The 15,422-nt window shown below is 45.8% G+C and overlaps 1 protein-coding gene across 1 annotated transcript; it reads right to left on the bottom strand.

The window, feature by feature from the left end:
* Positions 1–3,661: 3,661 nt before the first annotated feature.
* On the bottom strand, positions 3,662–15,179 carry LOC134350785 (endonuclease domain-containing 1 protein-like). Its single transcript, XM_063056471.1, has 2 exons — positions 13,097–15,179; positions 3,662–5,769 (listed from the first exon to the last, which is right to left on the bottom strand). Exons 1-2 carry the CDS (start codon positions 13,403–13,405, stop codon positions 4,696–4,698), a joined length of 1,383 nt encoding a protein of 460 aa, XP_062912541.1. The 5' UTR covers positions 13,406–15,179; the 3' UTR covers positions 3,662–4,695.
* Positions 15,180–15,422: the final 243 nt, after the last annotated feature.

Raw genomic sequence — 15,422 nt, 5'->3', positions numbered from 1 at the left:
GCTCAAGGACACAACACGCTGCCTCGGCCAAGGTTCAAACTAGCGACCTTCAGATCACTAGACGAATGCCTTACCCACTTGGCCACACGCCAACAATTATTAGACATTGGTGTGGCCTAATTTGGAGTATTGTGTCAAGTTTTGGTCAGCTACCTACAGGAAAGATGTAAATAAGGTTGAAAAAGCAGAGAGAAAATTTACAAGAACATTGAAGGGACTGGAAGACCTGAGTTATAAGGAAAGATTGAATAGGTTAGGACTACATTCCCTAGTTCATACAAGATTGAGGGGAGATTTGATAGAGGTATACAAAATTATAGGGGTATAGGATAAATGCAAGCAGGCATTTTCCACTGAGGTTGGGAGGGACTGCAACCAGAGGTCATGGGTTAAGGGTGAAAGGGGAACATGAGGGGGAGCTTCATCACTCAGAGGGTGAGAGTGAGAGTGTGGAATGAGCTTCCGTTCTGGTGAAAGGGCTTGCTGTGTCCATTCTGGGGCAGCTCACTCAATTTGGTTCCCACTGGACACTCAGCGCTCACCTGCGGCTCCCAGTAGCTGTTTGCCCGTGACAGCGGCCACTCTCCAGCTCACTGCTTTGACGGGCGGGCTGAACCGTGTCCCTGGTAAGATAGGGACACGCCCTGTCCTAGCATGAGAAGCCAGCTCCAGCAGGGTGGATGGATGAGTTCAACAGTACATCCAATGGCCAGGAAGGCGGTTCTGCAGCATCCTGTGGAGAGTGAAGGGCATGACAAGGCACAGACATCATGGTCATCCACTGCAAACCAAGGAAAACCCCAGCTGAGACAGCAACTTGTATCGCTGGACCCGGACTTCCAATGTTGCCGCAGTTCAACAGCTTTTCCACTTCAAAAACCAAATGTTTCTGCAGACTTATCGAGTTCACGGTTCGTAACAGGGAAATCCCTGGTGTATATGGATGACAACTGTATCCTTTTTAGACGTGGTAATTTATTGAAGGTCAAACCCATCACAAAATCCATACAAATAACATCGACTACAAACACCTTATCAATGCCATTTATATTCTTGTGTGACTTCAGTCAGCATTATCCCACTACGATGAAACAGATTATGCATTTCTTAATAATTTCTTGACATTACTCTTGATCTGAAGATGGTGCAGAACCAAATTTATAATAATCATTGAAAACTATAAATTTATAATTTTCCAGTGCAGTGATTAGCACATTCAATTTCATTAGTATTGTCTGTTTCACAAGGTAAATGACAGCCGGGGACCATTGTGGTCTGCCTGCCTCAGTCCATGCTCATACAAACCCCACAATCACCGGCACCAGCCCACCTGCCATCAAAGACATATATACAGAAAGGTGCTGGAAGAAGGCCAGTAATACCATGAAGGATCCCTCCCAGCCTGCTCATGGACAGTTCATCCCACTCCCATCAGGGGAGAGGCTACATAGCATCCACACCGGGAGCACGAGATTCAAAAACGAGCCGTTGGACTGATCAACAGCACCACCCATTAACTCACCCCACCACCACTACTACCCACACAGCCGCTAGTGTCACTCTATGTACATACAATCAGCCCATCGATATAACAGTTACTTGTACAATGTGTTTTATAGGTTTGCTGTGATATTTATCGTGTTTTTTATTTTTACTTTATTGATTGAGATACAGCCCAGAACAGGCCCTTCTGACCCTTTGAGCCACACTGCCAGCAACTTCTGACCTAACCCCTGCCTAATCACAGGACAATTTAAAATGACCAATTAACCTGCTAACTGGTATGTTTTTGGACTGTGGGAGGAAACCGGAGTATCTGGGGAAAATCCAGGCATTCTGGGGGGGGGGGGGAGAAGGTACAACTCCCTACAGATGATGTTGGGATTAAACTCCAAACTCCAGTGCCATGGGTTATAATAGCGTCAGGCTAACTGCTATGCTAGCATGGTGCCAGATATTCTGTGTGTTGTGTGTTCTCTATGCTGTATCAGGTCTGGAGTAACAATTGTTCTTTTCACACTTGACTGACAATAAACAGTCTCGAATGGGCACTCAATTCCCTATCATCCTGCTCCCCTGTTCCTACTCACTTATTCCCCGCATTTGTTATTCTATAAATAAAGCTTCTACAGCAATTCTTGGCCATTTCAGGAGTGCTTCTGTTGCCCTGGACAGCCTTGCCTGCACTTGTACCTGGCAGCGTGTTTCAGTACCTTTAACCCAACAGCTTTGTGAGTAACATTTCTCCACAGTCGATGAACTTCATAAAACCATCCTTGGACACCTGTGTTTCTTAGTCGTGATTCTTGAAAGGTGAGTCTCACTGGCAAGTCCTGTGTTCACTGGCTGATGGTGGTGAGAGGCGGATTCATTGAAATACTATGGTTGTTTTTTTTGGTGAAGGCGCCCCTGCATTATGGTTGGAATTTTGACCCAGTGACAATGAGGAAATGAGAATATACACCCACTTTACCAGTTACCTCCTCTACCTAGTAGAGAGGTCACTGGGTGTATGTTAGTGGTCTTCTGCTGCTATGGCCCATCCACTTCGATGTTACGTGTTGTGCTTTCAGAGAAGTTCTTCTGCACACCATTGTTTTAACATGTGGTTATTTGAGTTACTGTTGCCTTCCTATCAGATTGAACCAGTCTGGCCATTCTCCTCTGACCTCTCTCATTCATGAGGTGCTTCCACCCACGGGACTGCTGCTCGCTGGATAGCTTTTGTCGTTCACTGTAAGCTCCGGAGACTGTCGTGTGCGAAAATCCCACACCAACAATCATTCCGTGGCGGAAGTCACTCAAATCCCATTTCTGATGTCTGGTCTGAACCACAACTGAGCCCCTTGACTGCGTCTGCATGTTTTACGCAGACATGATCAATCATTGCTGCTGCATGATTAGAAATTTGCGTTTACACACGGTAGTTCAGGTGTACCTAATGAATTAGCCATTGAGTGTATTTCCCAGTTCGGATGACGTGTGCCTTATACCTGCTAATCCTTTTGTTCAAATTGCAAACATACCTCAGAATCCAGCTCATTGTCATCTTGCACCTTATTATCTACCTGCACTGCAGTTTCCCTGTGCGCTTCGCTCTGATATCGGCTCAGCTCAGTGCACTGTGCAGTGGGAGGTGGGAGGGAGGAGCAGGGTTTGCTACCCTGGCGCCTGTTGTTCCGCCAAGCATGATGGGCATGATGTGTTGGCGCCAGAATGTGTGGTGACACCTGCGGGCATCCTCCGCACCCCCCAGCACATCTTTGAAACTGTTAAGTTTCGATGTAAATGTGATAAATAAATTTAAATCTCAATCTGAATCTGATGATTTGATCTGTATAAACAGTATGCAAACAAGCTTTTTATTGTATCTCGGTACATATGACAATAATAAACCAATTCTTATTCTAATGACCTAATCTACCTTTTTCTAAAACCTGCTTTTTGACCACTCTAATATTTCCATTCTAAGGGTGAAATTTTCTCTAAATTATGTTCAGTATCTTTGAATAGTTAACTATTTAGGGCTTTATTTCCCTGGAGCATAGGAGAACAGGGGGAAGATTTGATTTGATAGAGGAATACAAAATTATGAGGGGTATAGATAGGGTAAATACAAGCAGGTTTTTTCCACTGAGGTTGGGTGAGGCTAAGGGTGATAGGGGAAATGTTTAAGTGGAACTTCTTAACTCAGAGGGGAGTGAGATTGTAGAATGAGCTGCCACCACAAGTGGTGGATGCAGGTTTGATTTCAACATTTAAGAGAAATTTGGATAGGTACACAGATGGCAGGGATATGGAGGGCTATGGTCTAGGTGCAGGTCATTGGGATTAGGCAGGATAATAGTTTGGCATAGACTAGATGGGCTGAAGGGCCTGTTTTTGTGTTGTAGTGTTCTATGACTCTTTTCATTACTCCTGCAAGATGAGTGTGTTGACCATAAGGCTTTGACACAGCCTTAATTTTCATTAACACATTAGTCTTCAACGTTTTCTCCAATCTTCCACTACCATCTTCACAGCGCTTCCATAAAGAAGCTAACTGGCCATGTCAACAACCAAGACTGAGTTTCACAAATAGTGTGAATAATAATCCCTTTAGGAACTCTGCGCTGCAGTAGGTTAACAATGAAACTTCATGCGAGAAAAATTGGAAGCCTAGATGCTGGAAGATTGATTTAGCAAGCATATTCCAATTTCCTTAACGGACAATCTTAAATACCTGTGAAGAGCACTAAAGCAAAATACCATCAGATGCCCAAAATCTGGCCTAAAGAGAGAAATGACTGGAAATACCCAGCAGGCCAGGCAACATCTGTGGAGAGAGAAAAACATAGTTTAACGTTTCATGACAGAAATGCAAACTGTCATCCTCTTTGAGATATAGGTAATGAGGCAGGCAATTTGCAAACAGCAAGCTCCCAATAACAGCACTCCAATAACGATTAGATAAACCATATTAGTGAGGGATACACATCAACCACTATAGAACCATCTAGGTTTGGTCAAAGCAGGGCTTCCTGAAGTATATGAAGGCTAAGGGTAGTATCTCTTTTAGTGGGCAAGGGAAGAATCCTCAGAGCATGTTAGTGGTGGTGACTGGCGATCCCTGGAAGCTGGAACTGGTGGATAAATAGTCTCTCCATACGAAAGGCAAGCCCTTCACAAAGCACCAGAGAGCCTTTGTGTGAAGACTTATAAAATTCTGATGAAATACCTGATCAATCTGCCAACCCAAGAGATGACATTAGTGGTGTCTGATACAATGCTGACCACAATACACAAGAGATCTTGGGGAACTGAGAACACCGTGACAATCAAATACTTAGCCATGGTGGTAAAACAGCTGACAGTACTGTAGATAATCCCAAAAGGGATCCTTAAAACTGTGACAGCCAGGACTCGGACAACTCGGAGGACAGCTGCAAAGAGTTGGGCAAAGATCATGGTTGCATGGGCAATGTTTTTGAAGGGAATAAAGATTGTGGTGATGATAGATGGACAAATGGCCTCATTCGCCTCTTCACTGGCTAGTTCCAATGGAGCTGCAATTGGCTGTATCACCAAGTCATTACCATCATTCTCTTTGGAAAGTGGCTGTGGTAAACTGTCTTCTTCCAACATTGGATCAGCCACACTGATTTTTATTTGTTTGATAAGATCTTTGATCTCTTCAAAAATCTCTTCCTCAGCCTGGCTGCCTGAGCCACAGCTGTTAAAGATATTGCCCACACCCAGCTGGCGTTGTAGCTCATTCACTGTTAGATGTTCCGCCTCCGCCTCCGACTCCAAATCTTTCATGAACGCCAATGAGTAGTCTTTGTTATACGTCACTTCATTCTCCCCTTCCAGTTCTGCACTCATGGGGGTACTCTGACAGGGATCTTCACTCTGATCCTGTGGGAAGGCGCAGCAGAGAGCCGTCCATGCAAATCCAGGCACCGAGACCCTTCCCTTCAGTTTCTCCTCCGTGATGTTGGCAGGACCTGTTACCAGGTACATTACCCGACCCGATTTATGGCATGCTCCCGCCAGCTTTGTCACTACGGCTTCCACCTTGCGGTACCAAATCTTATTCGCCTTCGGGGTCATGGGGACTGCATTGGTAAGTGTGCAGGTGCTTGTACCACTTGTCTTGTTATTAAGTTTAAATGGGTAAACATGGCCCCGTTGGTAATCTTCGCCCTTATAATCTGAGTTCAGTGCCTGCAGCTTGCCAAGAGAGTTAATATTGTTCGCCATTTCGTCTGGGAGATTTAGATTATCGATCTGAAACCAACATCACACACAGATGAGAAACAGTAAGGTGCCATTTTATGGGTCATGCCCATCTTGAAGACCAGAACTGGGTGATGGCTTTATGAGTATGGACCAGCCCACTATCTGCAATCTCCAAAACCCTGAAGCAGGGGTTCCCAACCCTTTTTATGCCATGGACCAACACCATTAAGCGAGGGATCAGGATCCATGGACCCCAGCTTGGGAACCCCTGCTCTAAAGGTTAACTTGCAAGTTGAGGAGGTGGTGAGGAAGGAAAGTGTAATGTTACTATTCATTTCGAGAGGACTAGAACGCAAAAGTAAGGATATAATGCTGAGGCTTTATAAGGTATTGTTAGACCGCAGCTGGAGTATTGTGGACAGTTTTGGGTCTATATTTAAGAAAGAACGTGCTAGCATTGGAGTGGGTCCAGAGGACGTTCACGAGAATGATCCTGGGAATGAAAGGGTCAGAGTCAGAATCAGGTTTAATATCACTGGCATATACCATGAAATTTGTTGTATAATATTAATGTGTGAGGTGTGTTTGATGGCTCTGGGCCTGTACTCACTGGAGTTTAGAAGAATGAGGGGGATCTCATTGAAACCTATCAAATATATAAAAGGTCCAGATGCAGTGGACATGGAGTGGATGTTTCCCTCTAGTCCAGGGCTAGAGGGCACAGACTCAGAATAGAGGGACATCATTTACAACAGAGATGAGGAGGAATTTCTTAAGCCAGAGAGTGTTGAATCTGTGGAATTCGTTGCCACAGACAACAGTGGAGGTCAAGTCATTGGGTATAGTTAAAGCAGAGGTTGACAGGTTCTTGATTAGGTGAGGTGTCAAAGGCTACAGGGAGAAGGCAGGAGAATGGGGTTGAGGGGGATAATAAATCAGCCATGATTGAATGGTGAAGCAGAGTTGATGGGCCAAATAGCCTAATTCTGCTCCTATGTCTTATGGTCTTATACTGTTGTATCATTTCACACTGCCCTCAATGCTGACCACACTTTAATCATTACTTACATTAACTTCCTGCATAAAGTTTCAGAATTAATTATTATAGCAACTAATTCACTGAGTTATTCTGATTAATTTATTATTTGATTCTGGCCCGCAGAGACACAAATTATTCCTCTATTCCCCAGCAGTACTGCGATTCTTTTGTCTTTTCAATTATCGATCTATTTTTCTTTGGGAAAATCTACTTTACCACCAGCTTGGAGCATGTTCTTCACATCACAGGTTAATAGGGTGGTAAAGGGTGGTAAATGGGGTGGTAAAGAAGGCATATGATAGGCTTGCAGTTAGTAATTGAGGAATTGAGTTCAAGTGTTGGGAATTTATGTTGTTGTTTTATAAAACTCTCGTTGGGCCACATCTGGAGTTTTGCGTTCAGGTCTGGTTGCTTCATCAGAAGAATGATGTGGAGGCTTTGCAGAAGGAGTGTACCAGGATGTCGCCTGGGCAAGAGGCTGCACTAACTTGGGTGGTTTTCTCTGGAGTGATGGAGGCAGAAGGGAGATCTGAGAGAGGTTTATGAATTGATGTTTAAAACCGCAGTGAAAAAGCAGCATTTACTGTATTTATACTCATCATTCGTAGTGTGTAAATGATTTGCATCAGGTAGAATATAAAATATTATATAATTCTATATAAATCCTACTGCTGTTGAGTTGAAACCAAAAGGAATTTGCACCGGTGGAGATGACCTCTGCACTGAGGCCATCAGATAAGGAGAACTTCTTATGAAACATGCTCATTTAAATTCTTGTGCATTGCTTTTCTACAACAAATAAACCTATTCAAAACCAATGGGTCAAAGAGCCCATAGCACATTATACTTCAGTTATAGAACATAGAAGTTCATTACAGGCCCTTCAGCCCACAATGTTGTGCTGACCATGTAACCTTCTCTAGAGACTGCCTAGAATTTCCCTAGCGTATAGCCCTCTATTTGTCTAAGCTCCATCTACCTATCTAAGAGGCTCTTAAAAGACCCTATTGTATCCGCCTCTACCACTGTTGCTGGCAGTGCATTCCACGCATCCACTACTCTGTGTGAAAAGCTTAACCCTGATGTCCCCTCGGTACCCATTTCCAGGCACCTCAAAACTATGTCCCCTTGTGTTAGCCATTTCAGCCCTGGGAAAAAAGCCTCTGACTATCCACACGATCAATGCCTCTCATCATCTTATACGTCTCTATCAGGCCACCTTTCACCCTCCATCGCTCCAAAGAGAAAAGGCCTAGTTCACTCAACCTATTCTCATAAGGCACACTCTCCAATCCAGGCAACATCCTTGTAAATCTCCTCTGAACTCTCTCCATAGTATCCACATCCTTCCTGTAGTGCGGTGACTAGAACTGAACACAGTAGTCCCAGTGGGGTCTAACTAAGGTTAGCTGTAACATTACCTCATGGCTCTTGAACTCAGTCCCACGGTTGATGAATGCCAACACACCATCCGCCTTCTTAACAACACTGTCAACCTGCGCAGCAGCTTTGAGTGTCCTATGGACACAGACCCCAAGTTATATCCAACTGAATTTCTGCCTAAATGATTGTGACCTCCAGTGACAGGCCTCCTCATCACTTGCCATTCCCCTAATCATTGTTCTTTTAGAGTCTCACTCCAAACCAGTCCTCCTCCGAGAGCGCTCTGCATGCTCCCTCAGACACAGCCACAGTCCCTCCTGCACTAATCTGCTCCGCGGCCACTCACTTCCGATAATCCGACAGCCCCTCCTAAATCCCAGGCTTGCATCATCAGGGATAACAAGAGATTTCGGTGCATGGAAAACTATAGTCTGTGACTATAACTGAACTGCTTCGTCCTAGGCAACATCTGGTACATATTCTCTGCATGGTCTCCAACTCTGTCGGGGAAGCTGTCTCCCAGCGCAGAAATGTCTAGTACCAGAAGGCATCCATTGAAGGTGAGAGAGGATACACCCAAGGGAGATATGAGGGGCAATTTTTGACCTCACAGGGTGATGGGTGCCTGGAGTGCACTCTCTGTGCTGGTGGTGGAAGCAAATATGATAGACAGCCACATGAGTGTGCAGGAAATGAAGGGATATGGACATTGTGCAAGCAGAAGTCATTAGTTTAATTAGTTTGAGACAACAATGTGAGCTGAAGGGCCTGGTCCTGTGCTGTACTGATCTGTTCTATGTATCATGGCACAGTCGCATAGTGGGGCAGCACAGTAGCTCAGTGGTGAGCACAACACTTTACTGTACCAGGGACCTGGGTTCAGTTCCCCCCACTGCCTGTAAGGAGTTTGTACGTTCTCCCCGTGACAGTGTGGGTTTCCTGCGGGTGCTCCGGTTTCCTCCCACAGTCCAAAGACGTTGGTAGGTTGATAAACGCACATAAAAATTGCTGGTGAACGCAGCAGGCCAGACAGCATCCATAGGAAGAGGCACAGTCGACATTTCGGGCCAAGACCCTTCGTCAGGACTAACTGAAAGAAGAATTAGTAAGAGATTTGAAAGTGGGAGGGGGAGATCCAAAATGATAGGAGAAGACAGGAGGGGAAGGGATGGAGCCAAGAGCTGGGAAGTTGATAGGCAAAAGGGATATGAGAGGATCATGGGACAGGAGGCCCAGGGAGAAAGAAAGGGGGAGGGGGGAATGCCTGCTGCATTCACCAGCAATTTTTATGTGTCTTGCTTGAAATTCCAGCATCTGAGATTTCCTCGTGTTTGGTAGGTTAATTGTTCATTGTAACTGTCCCGTGATTACCCTAGGATTAAATCGGGAGATCGCCGGCCGGTGTAACTCGAAGGATTTAAAGGCCTGTTCCACGCTGTATCTCAATAAATAAATGGAAACCTCCCATAATAAAGATATTGTTCATCGAATCACAGAGTAATTCAGGGTGGAAACAGGCCCTCGGCCCAACTTGGAACATGAAATATAAAACATTACAGCACAGTACAGGCCCTTTCTCTCACCATGTTGTGCCAAACTTTTAATCAACTTTAACCCTTCCCTCCCACACAGGCCTCCATTTTTCTGTCACCCATGTGCTGATCTAAGAGTTTCTGAAATGCTCCTAATGTGTCTGCCTCTACCACCGGCCCTGGCAGGGCACTTCACACACTCACCACTCTGTAAAAAAATTCCCTCTGATACCACCCCGATATTTTCCTCCAATCATCTTAAAATTATGCCCCCCCCCACCCCCGTTTTAGCCATTTTTGCCCTGGTAAAGTCTCTGGGTGTCCACTGTATTTAGGCCTTTTATCTATCCTATATCATCTCTCAACCTCCTTTGTTCCCAAGAGAAAATCCTTAACCTATCCTCATAAGACATGCTCCTACCCAGGCCGCATCCTAGTAAATCTCCTCTGCACCCTCTTTAAAGCTTCCACATACTTACTACAATGAGGTGACCAGAACTGAACACAATATTTCAAATGTGGAATAAAACCAGCATTTTATGGATTGGCAACATTACCTAGTGACTCTTAAACTCAATCCCCATTACCCCAAAGCTCTTGAACTCAATCAACTTGTCCACGCTGATCAAGTTGCCCATCCAAACTAGTTCCATTTGCCCAGGTTTGTCCCATTTCCCTCTAAATCTTTCCTACCTATCTACTTGCCCCAGTGAGTTTAAATATTGTTATTGTACTTGTCTCCAGCACTTCCTATGACAACTCGTTCCATATAGTGACCGGCCCCTGCATGAAGTTGCCCTTATTTACAACACTGCTCAGGGCTCTGCTGCCATTTCACAGTGAGAGTCGTATCCTGGTTTAATTGCCTAAAGTCCAACACCTCACATTTCTCTGAATTGAACACCTTTTACCCACTGATCCAGCTGACCAAGAGCCCCCCCACCCGTAATTTTTGATAACCTACTTTACTGTCCCTGATGCCACCTATTTTAAACTCATTGAACCTACTCCAAGATCAATCCAATCCTTCCTTCCTTTAACTTACTATCATCAACGTGCCCACCTAAGAGTTTCTTACCTGCCCCTAATGTATCTGCCTCTACCTGTAGAACACTCCGGAGTGTAAAGGAGCTAGCTCTGACAGCCCCCTTCATTTTTGTCCAATCATCTTAAAATTATGCCCCCTGTAGGAGCCACAGTCAGTCCGTGTGGGCAGTAATGTCTCTAGTCCCATTGCACTGGGCACTGGGTCTCCCCAGGGCTGTGGGCTCAGTCGCTGCTGTTCACACTGCTGACGCATGGCAGTGGTGCAGGATTCAGCTCAAACCGTATCATCAAGTTTGCAGATGACACAACGGTGGTCGGCCTCATCAACAACGATAAGGAGTCAGAGAACAGAGAGGAAGTGCAGCGGCTGGTGGACTGGTGTGGGAAGAACAAACCTGAGTCTGAATGTGGAGAGGACCGAGGAAATGATTGTGGACTTCAGGAAGGTGCAGGTGAACCATCCCCCTCTGCGCATACATGACTTCTCTGCAGAGAGAGTTGTGCACCGAGTTCTTGGGCGTTCGCATCATGGTTGAGCTCAGCTGGTCCCTGAATATCACCTCCCTGAATAAGAAGGCACAGAAGTGCCTTCACACTTCCTGAGGATATTGAGGCAAGCGAGGCTGCACGCACCCCACCCCTCCAACTTAACTGCGTTTTCCAGGAGCACCATTGACCGCGTCCTGACAAGTTGCATCTCTATCTGGTATGCGAGCAATTGAGCATCAGACTGGAAATCCCTACAAAGGACTGTGAGAACAGCTGAGAGGATCATAGAGTCCCCACCATCCATCAGGTACATCTATCAGGAGGGCTCTTAGTATTTTTAAGGATCCCACCCATCCATCCAGCATCCTCTTTGACTTTCTGCCATCAGGCAGGAGACTCTGATGCATAAAGACAAGAACAGTCAGGATGGGAAACAATTCCTTCCCTCAGGCCATTTGGCTTCTGAACTCCCTGCTGCATTGCATTCGAAGTGCCACTGGATAATTTGTTCTGTACCCTACAATATTTTAATTTATACACTTTACTTTGTTCATATATGCATACTTCATTTGTACATTTAATTAATACTTTCCTAAGTTATTGTGCGCTATATGTACTACTGAGCTTTACACCCTGGTCTGGAGGAACATTGTCTCATTTGATAGTATACAGTTAAATAACAATTGACTTGACTTAACATTTCTGTCCTGAGAGACAAGTCTCTGGCTGTCCACTTGATCTATACTTCGTCTCATCTGGTACACTTCTATCAAGTCTCCTCTCATCCTCTTTTACTCCAAAGAGAAATGCCCTAGGTTGCTCAACTTCTCCACAAAAGGCATGCTCTCCAATCCAGACAGCATCCTGCTAAATCTCCTCTGCACCCTCTCTAAAGCTTCCACATCCTTCCTTTAGCGAGGCGACCAGACACTGTAAACGTTCTAACCCCGACAGTACACACCCCTCCAAATCATTCTTCCCTTGTACAAGTTACCTTCGATTTCAAAACTAACCCCCTACTCAGCACGATGAGTGTACCCGGTGCCGTGTTTTGGTTACTAATCTAACGATACGGATGTCTTATTTAACTTACTGGCCGGTTGTACCGCTGTCTGGTGGGGAGGGGCCATTCTGCCCGGGACCGGAAAAGGCCGCAGAGGATTTCAGCTCAGCCAGCCCCATCGTGAGCACCAGCCTCCCCAGCATCGAGCACAGCTTCAGAAGGTGATGTCTCACAAAGGTCCATCACCCAGGCCGTGCCCTCTCCTCATTGCGACCCTCAGGAAGGAGGTACAGAAGCCTGAAGGCACACACTCAGCCATTCAGGAACAGCTTCTTCACCTCTGCGATCCGATTCCTGAATGGACGTTGAACCCTTGCACACTACCTCACTACTTTTTGCTTTCTTTATGCACTACTTTATTTATTTATAGTAATGTCTAGTTCTAAAATTATGCATTGCAATGTACTGCTGCCGCAAAACAACAAGTTTCACGATATTTGCCAGTGATGTTAAACCTGATTCCGATACCTGCCTGAATTTGATCCAAATAAATCAGAACCAGGTTTTAATATCACTGGCACATGTGACATTTATTGTTTTTGTGGCAGCCGTACATTGGAATGCACAATAATAAAACTATACATTACAGTAAGAAGAATATATAAAAATAAATAAAAATTAGTGCAAAACGAGGGGGAAATAGTGAGCAAGCGTTCATGGGTTCATTGTCCATTCGGAAATCTGATTGCGGAGGAGGAGAGGCTGGTTCTGACGCGTTTTGTGTGTGTCTTCAGGCTCCTGTACCTCCTCCTTCTCCATGGTAGCAATGAGAAGGTATTTGTTTTCGGGAATGCGGTCACACAAGCGAGGGGCGATCTTTACCTGCGGTTCCAGAAACCAGGCAGCGGGTCTGTGAGCCTCGTCCTGGCCCATGGAGCAGGGGTAGCGGTAGGCGGAGTACATCGGGATCCGGTGGTCTGTCTGATAGAGGGTGGCAAAGTGATAATCGTTCTTGTACTTCTGACAGATCCTGACCAGGTTGCTCGCGCTATCATTTCCAAATCCCTGCGGCGACACCTTATCCCGGAAGAACCAGTTACATTCCTGGAAATCTTTCACCACCTTGCCCCGCACTATCCCGGGACGAGAAGCAGCCAGGAGCAGGAAGCAGAGCAGACCTCCGGGATTCATGGTCAGTCTGCGCACACGGCGGGACTAAACCTGCAGAGCCAGCCAAGCGGTGGTCCAAAGCGTTGGGGGCGAGGCGGGGATGCTTTCGATATCGTTTCCTCTCTCCGCTGCAGCACCTCAACCAAGACACGGGCTGGTCCTCACAAGCTGCAGGGAGCCAGTGGTGGGGCAAGGGGACAGTTTCTAACCATGACCTCCCGGTGCAGGAGCCGCCGCGGAGCCGGACACAGTAGTCCTCTGTCTAGTGCCCGGTGCACAGAGGCAAACAAGAAACTGCATTGCGCCGGATGGCATCATTGGGCGTTCAGTAGGATGTCCCTCTGAACCAGAAATGGAGCTTTGTTGACATGCAGGAGGTTTGCCGGGAACTGTAGTTTGTTCCAACATATTGTCCTTCAGAATTCAGAATTCTTAGAATTTATTTCATTTCTTACATCCATCTCGCAACACGAGGGAGTAAAAATCTTTATGGTGCGTCTCCGTCGATATGTACAAGCAATAAAAAGGGGGAATGTGGGATTGTAGTGCCCAAACACTAAAACTGTATACATAATTGTTTTGTATACATGTAATCAGTCAGATACACAAACAGATCAATGTGTATTGATAAATCTGATCGCCTGGTGGAAGAAGCTGTCCCGGAGAATGTTGGTCCTGGCTTTAATGCTGCGGTACCGTTTGCCAGACGGAAACAGTTGAAACAGTTTGTGGTTGGGGTGTCTGGAGTCCATGATGATCCCCTGGGTCCGTTTTACGTACCTGCTGCTGTAAATGTCCTGAACAGAGGAAAGTTCACATCCACGGAGGGTCCACACCACTCTCCGCACTGAGTGCCCTGCGATTGAGGGAAGTACAGTTCCCGTACCAGGCGGTGACACGGACAGCCAGGATGCTTTCAATCGTCCCCTGTAGAAAGTCATGAGGATTCGGGGACTCATGCCAAACTTCTTCAGCCGTCTGAGGTGAAAGAGGCGCCGTGGCGCTTTTCTCACTACACAGCCGGTATGTACAGACCAGGTGAGATTCTTAGTGATGTGTATACCGCCCCTTGCAACAACAACTGCTGCTGTGTAACACGTCTAGAGGAGATGACAGCTTGCAATTACAGATCACCCTAGAACAGGGATTCACCGACCCCCTGGTTAATGGTAGCATAAAATATGGCTGGGAACCCCTGCCCTAGAAGAACGTCCCTTTGGAACAGAGATGAGGAGGAATTTCTTTAACCAGAGAGTGGTGAATTCATTGCCCAGACCGCGGTGGAGGCCAAGTCCTTGGGTAATTCTAAAGCAGGGGTTAATAGGGGGTTCATTAATCAGGGCGTCAAAGGATACGGGGAGAAGGTTGGAGAATGGTTTGAAAAGTATAATAAATCAGCCATGATAGAATGGTGGAGCAGATTCAATAGGCCAAACGGCTCAATTTTGCTCCAGTGTCTTTTGGAGATTAACAGGTCCTACCATACAACAATGTGGACCAAAGGGCCTGGAATGTGCTGGAACATTCTATGTTCTTTTGGAAAGAAGATGCAAAGGCCTGAAAGCACATACCACCAGACTCGAGGACAGCTTCTATCTGCTATTATAGGACTATGGAACAAAATCAATATATTATCAAAATATCTGTATATATCACTACGTGTCACCAATCTCTACCCTGAGGTTAATTTTCTTGCAGGCATTTACAGGAAAATAAAGAAATAGAATAGAGTTTATGAAAAGCTATACATAACAAAGGCCGACAACTGATATGCAAATAAGTAAATAAATAATGCTGAGAACAGGATTCCGGTGCTCACAATCTGCCTGGTTATGGCCTGTCTATTGTCTTCGTTTCGGCCCTGCACCATATGATCTGCCTGGTCTGCACTTCTCCGCTACTGCAACTGTTTACTCTGCACTCTGTTATTGCTTTCCCACACTCTCCCTCAAATCCACTGCTGTGATCAAATGTGTGTGCTGCGGCTCGGACAGTCATGTCAGGGAGTTGGAGCTGGAACTGGATCGACTCAGGGTCA

This window comes from Mobula hypostoma, chromosome 8 (assembly GCF_963921235.1).
Source record: "Mobula hypostoma chromosome 8, sMobHyp1.1, whole genome shotgun sequence".
NCBI lineage: Eukaryota > Metazoa > Chordata > Chondrichthyes > Myliobatiformes > Myliobatidae > Mobula > Mobula hypostoma.
The sequence above is the reverse complement of the archived record's forward strand: the minus strand, read 5'-3'. Positions and strand labels throughout refer to the sequence as shown.

Coding starts and splice junctions, on each gene's coding strand:
- LOC134350785 (XM_063056471.1), bottom strand. CDS start 13,405: ATGAATCCCGGAGGTCTGCTCTGCTTCCTGCTCCTGGCTGCTTCTCGT. Junction 5,770..13,096: donor CCTGGTTTCTGGAACCGCAG/GTAAAGATCGCC, acceptor TGTTGGTTTCAG/ATCGATAATCTAAATCTCCC.